At 43.0% G+C, this 17371-nt stretch overlaps 1 protein-coding gene across 3 annotated transcripts in view; it reads left to right on the top strand.

Moving 5' to 3' along the window:
* Positions 1 to 7061, top strand: part of LOC310871078 (dipeptidyl peptidase 9-like) — a 56238-nt gene extending 49177 nt beyond the window's left edge. For all 3 annotated transcript variants that reach the window (XM_083782544.1, XM_083782545.1, XM_083782546.1), the window contains exons 20-21: positions 4713 to 4824; positions 6084 to 7061. In XM_083782544.1, the coding sequence (XP_083638670.1) occupies positions 4713 to 4824; positions 6084 to 6176 (205 nt within the window). In that variant the 3' untranslated portion in view covers positions 6177 to 7061. The remainder of the gene's footprint in view (positions 1 to 4712; positions 4825 to 6083) is intronic.
* Positions 7062 to 17371: the final 10310 nt, after the last annotated feature.

Below are 17371 nucleotides of genomic sequence, written 5' to 3' on the forward strand. Positions count from 1 at the left end.
GAGGTGGACGGACGTTCATGGCGTCACGTGCGTCAGCCCGGACCTAAAAGTTGAGGTCCGGGGCCAGGCTAGGCTAGGCTAAACTTCTGCTCGCTCGAGCCATTGAGTTATAATTATACTTCCGGCAGTCTTCCGGGTGCTTCAAAACGCCACTGAGCAACTTCTATTGAAATGAATAGCCTTTTCCCTGAGTGACGGACACAGATAGACTACTGTATGTCTAGCTGACGCAACACACCGGCTTCACGGATTGGCCAGAGGCTTCACATGACGTTTGTACCACTGTAGAGATGTATGTAGAGATAGCGTGTGGTTGACAGAACTGCATTCTGGGACAGAGACGGAGAGATAGAACTACATTGTGGGACAGAGAAGCAAGAACAACCTGATGTTAGAATGATCCGCTGGACCGTCCGTCTGAAAGGAGGAGCAGAGAGATGTCGCAATGCAGCTGTGGTGCTGCAGGACAAGCTGTACTGCTTTAGAGGAGACAGTGATCCCATTGATGTTCACGTCTTCAACACAGTGCCTTTATGCTGGAGGAAGCTGACCCCAGGAAGAGGAGGAGGACGCCACCTAGATGTTCCATCCAGGCGCTCTGGCCACACAGCTGTGTTGGTTGAAGATATAGTCTACATCTGGGGAGGGAGTCCTTTCTGCAATGTGCTTTATGCATTTGATGTTGACGCCTACAGATGGTTCAAACCCAGGGTTTCTGGCACTGTTCCAGAGGAGAGGTACTACCACTCAGCCTGTGTGTTGGAGAAGGTCATGTTTATCCATGGAGGATACACCAAGCTGACTGGATGGACTACTGACATGTACAAGTTGGACACCAGCACAATGGTCTGGACTTTAATTAACACCAGAGGAACTCAACCTACTGCTACATACATTCACTATGCCACCATCATCGGGACAAAGATGTTTGTATTTGGGGACTATGGGGACCAGTACAACCTCATCAGAGTGTTTGACACAGAGACCAACCTCTGGCTGAGCACACCATCTCCACAGCCTCATCAAGACAAATGCTGCTATCATTCAGCATTTACCTACAATGGAGAGCTGTACATATTTGTTGGCTGGAACATTAATGTTATGTGGAAATTCAGTCCAGAGACCTTCTCCTGGAAGAAGCCCTGGGTTGAGCCCAAGGGAAAGGTCCGGGTCCGAGATGTGATATATGCTTCTGCATGCATGGTGGGAGATCGTATCTTCCTTTTTGGAGGACAAATCAAAACTGATGATCTGCATGTCTTAGACTTCAATCCTAGCCTCAAGACATTATGTAAGCTAGCAGTCATTCAGTACGGTCTGGAGCAGTCGGAGCTCACACACGACATCAGGTGGGAACTGGCAGCCATGACAACCAACAATAACAACCCAACGACGCCGACATGATAAAAGCGTGCCTACGATAAAGAAGGAAATATAAATACTAAAAATCACACCCGTGTGAAGTGAGGGGCGCTAATATATTAAAGTCTAACTCAGTCATGTTGATTAGGTGATGTAAAACAAACGGTGCCAACACAAACATTAAACGCCATTAACAATAAAGAGACAATATTACGTAAACGACACATTAAGGCGTAAAGGTTCCCTTCATTGTCAATGCGTTTACTAAACAAACTTTGAACTAAAGACAAACATTAAACCTGTGTATAGGAATAGGAAGGGCCCCTCAAAAACCTGACAAATTCATAAAACGGCAAAAATAAATTACACTTGTGTGAAGTGAGCGGTGCCTTTGAATTGTTTGTCTGGGGCACCCGTCACAACTGCCCCTCCCTACCTACCCTACCCTCCAAAAACCCACCCACACCCTCAGATCTGAAAATATATTCCTACTGGAGGTTCCAAATACCAACCATGTACACCATGGGGGACCGACCAGGCCTTCCTTCTGCTGGGCAGCAGCCAAATACCAACCATGTACACCATGGGGGACCGACCAGGCCTTCCTTCTGCTGGGCAGCAGCCAAATACCAACCATGTACACCATGGGGGACCGAGCAGGCCTTCCTTCTGCTGGGCAGCAGCCAAATACCAACCATGTACACCATGGGGGACGACCAGGCCTTCCTTCTGCTGGGCAGCAGCCAAATACCAACCATGTACACCATGGGGGACGACCAGGCCTTCCTTCTGCTGGGCAGCAGCCAAATACCAACCATGTACACCATGGGGGACGACCAGGCCTTCCTTCTGCTGGGCAGCAGCCAAATACCAACCATGTACACCATGGGGGACGACCAGGCCTTCCTTCTGCTGGGCAGCAGCCAAATACCAACCATGTACACCATGGGGGACGACCAGGCCTTCCTTCTGCTGGGCAGCAGCCAAATACCAACCATGTACACCATGGGGGACCGACCAGGCCTTCCTTCTGCTGGGCAGCAGCACGCCTGTGGAACAGCCGTCCTTATATGGACCTGACAGTATACCGCAGACGATGGAGTCTTTTAAAACGGGCTTAAAAACATTTTTTTCTTTTTCGGAAGGCCTTTTCGTGTCGAACACAGGTGTGATTTTCTTTTCTTTTTTTTTTTAGGGGCACCGGCCCCTCCTATGCCATGCAGCTTTGTGTGTGTGTGTGTGTGTATCACAGTGATGATTTGATTGGTTGAGCACGGAATGTCACATCACATTCATTCTGCTCTTAAAATCACACATCACATACTGTATGATGAGTGATCTTTCTTTCTCGGTTATGGAAGGTAAAAAGGAATAAAGTGTCCTTTAGTTACAGTCAGTGTGTCACCGTATCAAGATAATAGTCATCAGTCCAGTACCAAGAGATAAAAAGTGTCCATGTTTATCCTGATTCTTTTTTGTTTGCCATTTTTTAATTGGAATCCTGAAGTTAATTTTTTTTTTCTTTCAAATGCATTTAGTTATAGTTATGTTAACTTTATGAATGAAATACAAATACATTGGACATAAAAATAACTATAGACAATAACATTTTAATACTAGTAATTAGCTGAAATCAATAATATATCAATGTTCGGATATTGACCTGAGGGTGAGGGCCGCATGTGGCCCCCGGGCCGCCAGTTGCCCATGTATGACCTAGATTAGAAGGACAACTGTAACGTTATCTATAGCCGGGGAGCCAGCACCAAAGATTTGAGAGGACCTGTGATGTCATGACATACTTTTTATTTGTGTTATTTTTTTACTTGGTCATTAAGGTCCACAGAATGAGAGGTCTGCTCTGCCGGAAATATCGCACAATTTTTGTATACCACACCATAGCCAACCAATATAAGGCAAATTTTCATCATACTTTTTCATCAGAACACTCCTTGGCCTAAATTCGGCCATATCCACAAATAACTCATAACACTCCTTGGCCGAATTGAGGCCAAAAGGAGTGTTTTTCGTGCAAAACTAATGCTTGGAATGGATTCAGAATCATGAAAACCTTGACATGTCACATATGAATGATGACATTTTAGATTGGTTGTCTATGGTGTGGTATACAAAAGCTTTTAGTGACATAACAGGTTAATCCTTAACCGTTGAGCTTTTGGGCCTGTCTGTGGCTCCCCGGCTATTGTGTCAGAGCCACAAATCTGGACATTGGATGGCCTGGTACTGCTGTGTGTTCTGCAGAAAAAGAAAAAAGAACACTAGACGGGTAATGGGTTTATGAAATGAAGGTGTTTGCATTGTAACATCAAGATTGACCAGTTAAAGAATATTTCTCCAGCTGTATAAGATAACAATAAATAAAGTTGTGTTGCATGTCTCTGCTGTCCAAAAAAGTTGGTGTTGTGACTTTATATATATTGTCAATTTCTTCCATGAGAGGGGGAGAGGTGGTGGAGTTATAGCTGCTCTAGCAGACCGTTTGAGGGTCCAATGGAGTTAAGAGGTTTTGTCCCTAAACGATTTGTACTAACTTTCCATTGGTTAAATATTTTCGAAACGACACACAGACGTAAAGGGTGTTCAAATAGCGCTTATTTAAAATTGAGTTGGGTTGGTTTCCTGTTTCCTCCCGCAAACGATATTATGTTGGAATTATCTTGGCAGCCAAACTTTCACTGCCAGATTCTCTCTCACTCTCTCTCTCTCTCTCTCTCTCTCTCTCATATGTCTGTCTCTCGTAAGCCGCTTAGTGAATATGAGATATTCTCGGGTACAGTAGTTACATAACAGCACTTTGGTACTTTACGTGTTGGTTTTTGTCGGCTAAAACTAAGACGAAAAATGTTCGTCGACTACCTTTTTTTTCACTGACAAACTAAATCAAAACTAAGCTATGTTGACTAAAGCTAAGACTACATGTATTGACAATTTCGTCAACAAATAAAAACTAGACTAAAATGTTATGAAGGGACTAGTGGACAAGATCCAGTATAAGTCATTTTACACTTGGTTGTATGCTGAAAATAGCCGGTCTACAAGCTCACAACGCGCGACGCGTTGTATGCTTGTAAATCGACTATTTTCAGCAAGTGTAAAATCAGTCATTACGACGGCATCGAGGCTCGCCAAAACACATTTTAGTCGACAAAAATCATATGATATTTAGTCGACTAAAACTAGACCAAATGCTAAAACATTCCAGGTGACTAAATGTGACTAAAAACTAAGTGAAAACTATTCAAAGACACTATGAACTAAAACTAAAATAGAAATGTGCTGCCCAAAACAACACTGGTGTTAATAACCCTCCTGATGTTCTTGACTTTCAGGCCCAACCGTCTGCTCATCCTCCATGGCTTCCTGGATGAAAACGTGCACTTTTTCCACACCAACTTCTTGGTGTCACAGATAATCCGTGCTGGGAAGCCCTACCAGCTACAGGTTAGTCTCTCTCTCTCTCTCTCTCTCTCTCTCTCTCTCTCGCTCTCTCTCTCTCTCAGTGGTCCCCCAAACGTTTTCATGTCAAGGACCCCCAAATTGACACTAATAATCAGCCCGTGGGAAAGACCCCCATTTGAAGAGATAATGCAGATAATGCACAAGAGCAGATCTGTACGGCTCTAGCAGTGATTCTCAACGCATTTTAATGTCAAGGACCCCTAGTTTGACATGCATATTAGTCTATACTCTACAGACCCCCTCCCCCCCCCCCCCATTTAATGGCATTTCTATCTCTGGGACCCCACAATTTATATTGTAAAATCGATGTTAATTCTAACTGATAGTGTACAAACACCCATTTGTACACTCAGAGTTACAGACCCATGAGGGTCCATTTGGTTCCAAACTATCATTTAGCTGGGGACCCCCTGGAACTCCCTCAAGGACCCCTAGGGGTCCCCAGACCCCACTTTGGGAACCTCTCTCTCTCTCTCTCTCTCTCCCTCCCTCCCTCTCCCTCTCCCTCCCTCCCTCCTCTGTCCGTGTTGATCATTTTCCACCAGAGGTGACTAATCCTTTCCTACCTTCCAAACGGTCCATCTGGAGAATTTTTGTTTGTTACAAAACTCCTAATTATGCTTTGACTGACTCCTGAATGACATTGGTCTGAATATAGGTTTAGTAGTTTGAAATATAGGGCCGCATTTTAACTTTAAAATCAAATTAGATTTTCATAAAATGTAAAAGCACATAAGTATAGCATATCCAAATGCTCACCTCATCATGTACTTGGTGAGCTTGTATATGCTATTTTTGCACGACGAAGTACAACCAAGTATAAAATAGTGGCAAAAGTGGATGCACTACTGTACTCATGCATGTACAGTAAAAAATAATCCACGTCAAAAGAAAATCGCGAAAGGAAATTGCGGTAGTTTATTTTTTTAATAATAATTTCTTCTTCTTAAATGCTGCAATTTGTAATGTGTAAATATGACTCCTAACGTCATTGAAGTGGGACTCGTCAAATGTCCCTGGAACTCATTTCTAAAAGACCATCCCTGCATCCCGGGACTCATTACATTGAAAACCTATTGACATCACTGCTTCAAAAATCTACTTTGATTGAAATCAACAAGCAGATAATGGACAGTTGGTTAGTTGCAGCCCTTGTGAGAAGTACAATAAAAGTGAACCAGAGTTGGATAACAGATTTTTAGAATTAACTTGATTTTTCCTCGTGTCTGTCTTCTATATAGGTCTACCCCAACGAGCGGCACAGCATCCGCTGCCCGGAGTCTGGAGAGCACTACGAGATCATGCTGCTGCACTTTTTACAACAATATCTTTGAGGAGAGAAAAAACACCCCCCCAACGCCGGCTGTCATTCACCTCCCCTCCCCACCCACCCACCTCTATGACAGACCTTCCACATCCATGATGGCCTCCTCCTCCTCCAACCCTGTTGTTCTCCAAAAAGAAAACGTGTCACAGAGAGACTTATCAGAGACATTCTGTAGCCACACACACACACACACACACACCCGCTCGACTCTCCCCAACAACTCTCAAACTGGACATCTCACTTATCGAACTATTCTTCCACTGTCTCTCTCTCTCTCTCTCGCTCTCTTGTTTTGTTTCTCTTGCTGTTACAGTTCTCTCTCTTGCTTTTATCTCTGTCTCCGTCATGTCGCGCTTCCCCTCTTGTGTGTGCAGAGGTTGAGGGGGGGGGGGGGGGGCTAATTTTTTTTTACCAGGGGCCCCCAGAGAGGTTTGCAATCTCACCTCGGTGAAAAAAAAAAGTGAACAAACAGACCGACAAGTTGGCGTGTATGTAGAAATGTCCACAGTGCTGTGTCTCCTCACAGACTAAACCCCCCCCCCCCACCACCACGTCTTCATCTCTGGAACCATGATTGTTTTTGCCAAATGTTTTGGTGTGAGTGTGTGTGTGTGTGTGTGTGTGTGTGTGTGTGTGTGTGTGTTTTTGTTCCTTCAGCACCACCTTTTTATTCCGTTGAGCCCCCCCCCCCCCAGTGACTGTGAACTGCTCAAAAATACGAACCTATCGATCGACGCATTTTGCGGACATGAGTCTCAGTCATGGCCTAACACACAGTTTTCTTTCACACGTACAGTACACTCGCACTGCACATGAATTATAGACCATATTTACATGGTGGCCATTTTGTTGCTTATACTTACCATATTCTGCTCACTATGGGTACAACGTGAGAACTAAAAATGACCACCTTGTGAAATGTGATCAGATAAACAGTACATGAGTGTCGAACCTTGGGAAGGTTGTGTTTTAAGAATGGCAGGCTCTCTCCTCGCATCAACAATTTTAAGTGTGTATTGTTTAAAATAAATATTTTTATGAATTTTTATTCTTTTTAATGAGTGCCCACGATGGACGCCACACTCATTTTGACACTTTTTTTCTCGCCGTTTATTCTTGCCCCTCTCCTCCTCCACATTTACACAGCGCTCAAAGATGTCTGCTTGCCTTCTATAAGACATACTTTATGAATATTTGCCAAAAGTACCTCTTGACTCTTCTTTGATCATGCTGGTATTTTACCTTTTTTACCGCAATAAAAAAGACAAACTGGAGAGGGCGAGCACTGGAGTCTTAAAAACAGCTTTGTACCGCCTGGAATACACACTTTGTACATGATAAATAAATGTATGATGAAGCATTGTTTGTTTTTGGCAGCAAGTTTTGATTTTAGTTGTCGGTCGTATAGTCTCTCTTCAATAGTTTTCATTTAGTTTTAGTCGCCTGGAATGTGTTAGTGTTGGTCTAGTTTTAGTCGACTAAATCTACAGTTGATTTAGTCGACTAAAATGGCCTTGATGCCGTCGTAATGACCGTTTTTACACTTGCTGAAAATAGCCAATCTACAAGCCCACAACGCGTCGCAGCTTGTAGATCGGCTATTTTCAACATACAACCAAGCATAAAATGTTTCATACTGGATCTCTTGTCCACTAGTGCCTTCCTAACATTTTAGTCTAGTTTTTATTTGTCGACAGAATTGTCAATGTATTTAGTCTTAGTTTTAGTCATCGTATGTTTGGTTTTAATTTGGTATAGTTTTCGTCAGTGGAAAAAAAGGTAGTCGACGAACATTTTTCGTCATAGTTTTAGTCGACGAAATCAACACTGACACGCACAACATACAGTACATTGTACATGATCATGCACATGCACATGTCTAACACATGCCAGGGTCACTCACTGGCCAGAGGTAATAGTAGTATAGTCATCTCAATAGGATTTGTTTGTCTACATTAAGCCATTCACTTTTGGTGTTTTAAGCACGTTATGTTGTGTCATGTTATGCTTTAGCTATTGGAAAAATAGCAGATCTACAAGCTCGTAGCGTGCAGGCACTCGGTGCCAGCTCGTAGATCTGCTATTTTTGAAAATATATATTCTTTCAGAGCGAACATTATTTTTAACTCAAATCTTTGCTTCCGGGAGGGTCCCTGGAACTACATATTTTCAGATTGGGGGTGATCGGCGGCCATTTACATAATACATTTGGGGGTCCTTGACATGAAAATGTTAGAAAAGGACGTTTTCTTGGGTCTAAAACGGGTTAATATTCCTACTGTGGGTTTATGTGGAGCGTTCAGGATGGAGCCGGCAATATAAAAGCCTCTATACTGCCCTGCCCTTATATCATCCAGCATTGAACCCCACCCACCACTGCGAGGACATTAAAGGGGCTTTGTAAGTGCTTGTGAAAGCCTCACACAGGTGCCGCCGCAGCCTAACGGAGGCGCTTGGGGTCCTTCTGTGCCAGTTGCCATGGCAACCCCCATGAGCGATGCCTCCCCCCCCCCCCGGTTGCCATGGGTAACTAAACTCGCCGCTATCGAGGTGATTAATGCCTAACCTTGATCTTATATATACCGACCGTGCGGCAGAGATTGTTGCTGCTTTATTACGCCTCCCACACTGTTGGAGAGAGAAGAAAAGCCTGCCTCTGAACTCCCCATGTATATATATTGGCCATGTTCGGTACATGTTGGCAGTGGTGGTGGTTATAATTCCGCACATACACATTTATATATATACAAAGAAAGCACTGTACTTATGAGGTACAGAGGTGCTACTGTCTCCAAGTGCATTTTGAATAAAAGGCGGTTCCCCAAAGTGGGGTCCGGGGACCCCTCTAAGGGTCCTTGAGGGAGTTTCAGGGGGTCTTCCCCCCCCCCCCCCCAGCTAAATGATAGTTTGGAACCAAATGGGTCTGTATAACTCTGAGAGTGTACAAATGGACCCTGACGGGTCCATTTGGTTCCATTTGTATACACTCCGAGTTAAAGGAGAATCGCACACTAGAAGGCTTTCTTACCTTTATTTGTAGTTGTTACGTCCCCACCAAAGAGGTCCAGGTGATATTTTGTGCAAAAGTGCATTATTGGCTATTTCCCCTACCATAAGCCCTCAATGAATGGTATTGAATTGCATTGAATTGAATGGGGCATTGGAGCGTTCGCTTATTTCCATCGTTAAAAAATCTTTTTTTCTTTTTAATATATCCTCTCTTCATAATGTAAATAGTATCCCAAGCGGCACACTTTACTACTTGTTTTCGATGGAAATAAGCAAATTAGCACAAAAACCCAACCCCCATTGAGGGCTTATGGTAGGGGAAATAGCCAATAATGCACTTTTGCACAAAATAACACCTGAACCTCTTTGGTGGAGACGTAACGACTACAAATAAAGGTAAGGAAGCCTTCTAGTGGGGAATTCTCCTTTAAATTAACATGGATTTTTTACAATATATGATAATAACATTGAGGGTCCCAGAGATAGAAATACCATTAAATGGGGGATCCGTAGACTAATGCATGTCAAACTGGTGGGGGGGTCTCTTATGGGGGTCCCTGGCATGTATATTTTCAAATGGGGGTCCCGCAGGGCTAATGAGTGTCCATTTGGGGGGGTCCGTGACATGAAAATGTTTGGGAACCCACTGGTTAAAGTTGTATCTTAACCTAGTTGCTCACTACTCCATCAGAGATTAAAATAGGGTGCATTTTGCATCCCAAAATGTTGTTTATAGTTAACCCATTTTGGACTGAGGTCGATAAAAAAAGAAAGGCTTCTAAATCTTCTAAACATTTTTCTGAAAAACCTATGTATCTATGTCAGTGGTGCTCAACCTTTTTCATGTCAAGGACCCCCAGAATTATCTCTATTGGGCCACGAACCCCCATCTCCCCAAATATGTAGTTCCAGAAGCAAATATTTTAGTTAAAAATGTTCGCTCTGAAATATATATTCAATGATTTGAGTCACATTTTCACGATTTTTCAAAAATAGCAGATCTACAAGCAATTTGTAAAAATGGCAAAATATATAACTCCTAACGTCGTTGAAGTTGGACTCATAAAATGTCCCTGGATCCCGGGACTCATTACGTTGAAAACCCATTTACATCACCACTCCATCATCACAACACGATACGCCAAGTTCAAATGAGAACGCGTTTCATCTCGGTTTCATCCGTGTGAGAGGTTTGGGTACCAAGTAACAACACCCAGTGTTTTGGAGAACCGCCTTAGCCTAAGATTCAGACTCTCGTAGAGACGTATTTTATCGATTCTGACATTTTCAATCTACGAGATTTTATCGATTCTGACATTTTCAATCTACGAGATTGAATCTCGTATAGATTGAAAATGTCAGAATGGATAAAACACAAATACGAGAGTCTGAATCTTATATAGGCTATAGGAAACGGTCTTCCTGACGGTCCGTCTCACTTTCAGAGGCCATGGTGAGATATGGCACATATCTCTAAATGTTAATTTTTCAGGAAATTAAAAATGTAATGTTTTCAGGAAATGAAGAAAACCTTGTATTTTGGAAACAAAGCAACCCAGCTAACATTTGGGTTTTGACATGGGCTATGGACATGGGTTCCAAGTGGGCCGTGCACCCAGTTTTCACAAAGGGCCCACCCGTGTTAGCCCATATGGGCTTACGTGGGTTTCTAACTGGATCTTAGGTGGTATCCAAATGGGCCATTTTATTTCAGAACCATGTGTGCGCCACCTGTGTTTGCCTATATGGGTTTGAACTGGGATCTGATTGGGCCTTAACACATCGTTTGCGGGGTCAGTATCTATACGTCATTTGTCAGCCGATCGCCATGTGCGTATCACGTATCTATACGCATTTATAGCTTTTTTATTGAATACTTTAGTTCATCTTTCTATGTGCCCGGACAACATATAATGTATCTCCGATCGCATCTTCAAAGTTCCGGGTATGTGATCCTGAAAAAAGAGAGAGAAAAAAAAGCCCCCCCCCCTCATGAAAAGAGGCGGCGGTCTATGGGCGGTCCGCTTCCTTTACGTGTATATGTCAGGGGATCTAAAATGGACGCGCCCATGATCTAGTGTGTGTGAATAGAAGAGTAACACTCGATTCCCCCCCCCCCCCCCCCTCGGTCTCTCTCTCGTTCTCGGAAAATGATTGAACGCACTACGCAGCCTAAGAAGTGCATCGACTTGCCCGCAGCCCGTATATGCCGGCTATTGTTTAGTGCAGGGGTTTTCAACCGGTGGTCCGCGGCCCCCTGGTGGTCCGCGGAGGTACTGCTGGTGGTCCGCAGCCAGGCATTCAGAAAAGTTATATTTTTGCCTTTTTTTCTTTTTTTACCTTTCTAATATATAATATAAAACTTATTTGCACTCTTTTTACTTGTTTGTAAATAATAATAATAACTTAAGTCGAATCTAACATTTCAAAAAGTCAAGTGCTCAAGGTGTCAAATAAACAAAAACAAAAAAGCTGACGGAGTCTTCAGCTGCCAGCGGAACAACCATCCTGCTCTTCCACCCAACGCATGCATGCTTACCGTGCTTGCTGCCCAAGGCAAGCACGGTAAGACGTTGCCATAAATTATTCATTCAATTCATAATAATACGTTTGGGAAAGTCAAATCTCCCTGCCATAGAGTTATAATATCTGATGCGGATCGATTGAATATTCTCACATAATACGTGACGTATTCACTATTCAATGTGCAACTTCTCAGTCTATCGTTGCCGAAAAGGCAGAGCTACAAGCTCACAACGCGATGCAACCAGGTGCGGGCTCCACCGGGCCCGTCAGCGTCGCGTTTTCCGTTTTAATCAATGAAGGGTGGCTCCACTGCCCACGTTGTGTTGCGTTGCGTGACTGCATTAAAATTGCCCCGGTTGGCCGGTTCGTTTTTTGACGCACACGACGGAGGCCCGGTGGAGCCCCGGTGTGAGCTTGTAGATTGGCTATTTTTGGTGCGTGACACCGTCGTACGATGATGTATACATTACGCTTTTAAAGTGACGGTACACTGATGAATATAGATCAGATAAGGTACACAGGCTGACACAGTTAGGACATGCAAACTGTGTGACTTCATATAGAGGTAAACTGCGTAGAGATATTTACAGCCAGCTCTGTGAAAACAATGTCTTCGTTAGAAGCTGTCAAGACCCTAGGGGGTCGCAGGACACTTCTAATCTCAAATTCCAATCCAACAGCTGTGTGTGTTCAGAGAATTCTCTGCTCTAAATGAGCCTACAATGAATGTGTGATTAAATCAGTTAGACCTGTTAATGATACATTACATTCTACTTTGTGACATTATGTGTTAAATGAGGTTCTGCAATACTTCATATATAGTATAGTCTAAGATATTTAGTTAGTCCTATTGATATAAATCGTATAGGTAAGTGTGCCACTGTGCCACATGAGCTACATGCAATGTGCCCCTCCTACTCACAGGAACATCCTGTGAGTATAACGTTTTGATTGGTTCCCATAAAAGCGGAGGTGGCCTGTAGCTGTTTCCGGAGGAGGGTCTCGAAGTTAATATAATGTAATGTTTTGAGACCACTTGTGTGTGTTATTGTGTTCAGATAGATTGGCTACGGTGTGACTCCTGACTGAGGGCGCGGGCACCCTCAGCCCGTGCCTGCCTGCTGCCCTTAGAGTATGCTGCTGCCTTGTGTACTGAGTGAATCCTGTCAATAAACCTGATCGGATTCGTAAGACTGCAACCTGTTGCCTGCCTCCGTTTCTTCCCCACTCATCACTCCATCGCCGTTACAAGACAAGGGTCATTTGACACAAAATATACATCAACACAATGAACAGTTCCCTCTGTATGTTAGAAAGGTACTGTATAAGGCCCTAGTAAAATGTAGTGCAGGTTGTAGGTTGGTTAAAATACAGAGAAGATTATTAAAATAGAATAAGATAAAAATATATATTCTGTTTCTGTGTGTGTGTGTGTGTGTGTGTGTGTGTGTGTGTGTGGGTGTGTGTGGGTGGGGGGGGGGGGGGGGGGTGTCAGAAACAAACCTACTGTGACTGTCAAATGCACCAAGTGTCAAATGTGTCTTCAGTGTTTGGGTGATTAACTGAAATGGATTATTATTTTGAGACTTATTTTGAGTCCTGCTTAGTACAAGTAAAAAACACTTTAGTAAAACTTTTGATAATAAAATACTTTGAAACATAGTTTTTTTTTGTCCAGCTCATGAATGTAGCCTGTGATAGTGTGATTAGTGAGTAACAAGTAAGAAGAAAACAAAAACAATCTTAACCCATGGTGCATGAATGCCCCACCACTATTGTGTCACAACATGGTGGTCCCCAGGCTGCTGCTAGTCAGAATGGTGGTCCCTGGATCAAAACCAGTTGAAAACCCCTGGTTTAGTGGGATGGTCAAAAATGATGAAAAACGAGATTAAAAAATAATTAAATAAAACGATGGGCTATAACCCATGTTGTTTTTTTTCCATTTCTTTCAAATCCTCAAAAATGATGAAAAACGGCGCGCTATAGTATGCCGTACGGTATGGGCTATAGCCCATAGTCAAAAATGATGAAAAACGAGGATAAAAAAAAACAATCAATAATTAAATAAAACTATGGGCTATAACCCATGTTGTTTTTTTTTCATTCTTTTCAAATTCTCAAAAATGATGAAAAACGGCGTGCTATATGCCGTACGATATGGGCTATTAGACGAGCGTCAAAAAATGGGATAAAACACGTCTATTTTTTTTTTTCTTACATTTTTATCCCACGATATTGTAACCCAGTTTTCTTTTCACCCAGTGCCAATTATCTAATGTAATCCTGGGCGCTACACTTCCTCTGCCAACCTGGGGGGGCAGCGGACTGACCTCATGCCTCCTTCTATGCATGAGGAGTCCAAGCTGCTTCTTTTCACCTGACAGAGGGGAATTTCCCCGGCCGGACGTAGCGTGTGGAAGGGACACGTTATTCCGACCAGTTCCTTTCCCCTCCATCAGGCGCCCCGGCTGGCCAGGGGGAGGTAGTTTTAGAGACCAGGATTACGGCATGTTTTTGTGAGGGTATCTACCCTAGGGGACACAGGGAGAACATGCAAACTCCACACAGAAAGGCCCTATCGCCAACCCCCGCCTCGGGTATGGGCACTGATGACGCGGAGGAGGGAACACGCCGCCAGTGCCCACAGTGTCCCCAGCGGGAATCAAACCCAGGACCTTCTAGCTGTGAGGCGACAGCACTACCAACTGTTCCACCGTGCCCCTTAGACGTCTATTTTTTTGACGTTTTTTATCCCATTTTTAGACGCACGTCTAATAGCCGGCTATTGCTCAGTGGGATGGTCAAAAATGTTGAAAAACGAGGATTAAAAAGAAATAAAAAAATAGTATGCCTTACGGTATGGGCTATAGCCCATGTTCAAAAAGTATGAAAAACGAGGTTAATTTTTTATTCCAAAAGTTCAAAAAATGATGGGCTATAACCCATGTTTTCTTTTTTTTTTCCATTTCTTTCAAATCCTCAAAAATGTTGAAAAACGGCGCGCTATAGTATGCCGTACGGTATGGGCTATAGCCCATAGTCAAAAATGATGAAAAACGAGGATAAAAAAAAACAATCAATAATTAAATAAAACGATGGGCTATAACCCATGTTGTTTTTTTTTCATTCTTTTCAAATTCTCAAAAATGATGAAAAACGGCGTGCTATATGCCGTACGATATGGGCTATTAGACGAGCGTCTAAAAATGGGATAAAACACGTCTATTTTTTTTTTTCTTACATTTTTATCCCACGATATTGTAACCCAGTTTTCTTTTCACCCAGTGCCAATTATCTAATGTAATCCTGGGCGCTACACTTCCTCTGCCAACCTGGGGGGGCAGCGGACTGACCTCATGCCTCCTTCTATGCATGAGGAGTCCAAGCTGCTTCTTTTCACCTGACAGAGGGGAATTTCCCCGGCCGGACGTAGCGTGTGGAAGGGACACGTTATTCCGACCAGTTCCTTTCCCCTCCATCAGGCGCCCCGGCTGGCCAGGGGGAGGTAGTTTTAGAGACCAGGATTACGGCATGTTTTTGTGAGGGTATCTACCCTAGGGGACACAGGGAGAACATGCAAACTCCACACAGAAAGGCCCTATCGCCAACCCCCGCCTCGGGTATGGGCACTGATGACGCGGAGGAGGGAACACGCCGCCAGTGCCCACAGTGTCCCCAGCGGGAATCAAACCCAGGACCTTCTAGCTGTGAGGCGACAGCACTACCAACTGTTCCACCGTGCCCCTTAGACGTCTATTTTTTAGACGTTTTTTATCCCATTTTTAGACGCACGTCTAATAGCCGGCTATTGCTCAGTGGGATGGTCAAAAATGTTGAAAAACGAGGATTAAAAAGAAATAAAAAAAATAGTATGCCTTACGGTATGGGCTATAGCCCATGTTCAAAAAGTATGAAAAACGAGGTTAATTTTTTATTCCAAAAGTTCAAAAAATGATGGGCTATAACCCATGTTTTCTTTTTTTTTTCCATTTCTTTCAAATCCTCAAAAATGTTGAAAAACGGCGCGCTATAGTATGCCGTACGGTATGGGCTATAGCCCATAGTCAAAAATGATGAAAAACGAGGATAAAAAAAAACAATCAATAATTAAATAAAACGATGGGCTATAACCCATGTTGTTTTTTTTTCATTCTTTTCAAATTCTCAAAAATGATGAAAAACGGCGTGCTATATGCCGTACGATATGGGCTATTAGACGAGCGTCTAAAAATGGGATAAAACACGTCTATTCTTTTTTTTTCTTACATTTTTATCCCACGATATTGTAACCCAGTTTTCTTTTCACCCAGTGCCAATTATCTAATGTAATCCTGGGCGCTACACTTCCTCTGCCAACCTGGGGGGGCAGCGGACTGACCTCATGCCTCCTTCTATGCATGAGGAGTCCAAGCTGCTTCTTTTCACCTGACAGAGGGGAATTTCCCCGGCCGGACGTAGCGTGTGGAAGGGACACGTTATTCCGACCAGTTCCTTTCCCCTCCATCAGGCGCCCCGGCTGGCCAGGGGGAGGTAGTTTTAGAGACCAGGATTACGGCATGTTTTTGTGAGGGTATCTACCCTAGGGGACACAGGGAGAACATGCAAACTCCACACAGAAAGGCCCTATCGCCAACCCCCGCCTCGGGTATGGGCACTGATGACGCGGAGGAGGGAACACGCCGCCAGTGCCCACAGTGTCCCCAGCGGGAATCAAACCCAGGACCTTCTAGCTGTGAGGCGACAGCACTACCAACTGTTCCACCGTGCCCCTTAGACGTCTATTTTTTAGACGTTTTTTATCCCATTTTTAGACGCACGTCTAATAGCCGGCTATTGCTCAGTGGGATGGTCAAAAATGTTGAAAAACGAGGATTAAAAAGAAATAAAAAAATAGTATGCCTTACGGTATGGGCTATAGCCCATGTTCAAAAAGTATGAAAAACGAGGTTAATTTTTTATTCCAAAAGTTCAAAAAATGATGGGCTATAACCCATGTTTTCTTTTTTTTTTCTTTTTTGTCAAATCCTCAAAAATGTTGAAAAACAGCGTGCTATAGTATGCCGTACGGTATGGGCCATAGCCCATGTTCAAAAATGATGAAAAATGAGGTTATTTTTTTTTCCAAAAATTCAAAAAACGATGGGCTATAACCCATGTTTTTTTTTCTTCATTTTTTTCAAATCCTCAAAAATGATGAAAAACTATGCTATAAAAACGTGCTATAGTATGCCGTACGATATGGGCTATTAGACGAGCGTCTAAAAATGGGATAAAAACGTCAAAAAATAGACGTCTAAAACACGTCTAAAAATAGACGTGTTTTAGACGTCTATTTTTAGACGTTTTTTATCCCATTTTTAGACGCACGTCTAATAGCCGGCTATTTCTCAGTGGGATGGTCAAAAATGATGAAAAACGAGGATGAATTATTTTTTCAAAAATTCAAAAAACGATGGGCTATAACCCATGTTTTTTTTTTTTTTTTTTTTTTTTTAATCCTCAAAAATGATGAAAAATGGCGTGCTATAGTATGCCGTACGGTATGGGCTATAGCCCATGTTAAAAAATGATGAAAAACGAGGTTAAAAAGAAATTCAAAAATTCAAAAAATGATGGGCTATAACCCATGTTTTTTTTTTTTTTCATTTTTGTCAAATCCTCAAA

The sequence above is a fragment of the Protomyctophum parallelum genome (genome assembly GCF_964188405.1).
Source record: "Protomyctophum parallelum genome assembly, chromosome: 14".
Taxonomy (NCBI): Eukaryota; Metazoa; Chordata; class Actinopteri; order Myctophiformes; family Myctophidae; genus Protomyctophum; species Protomyctophum parallelum.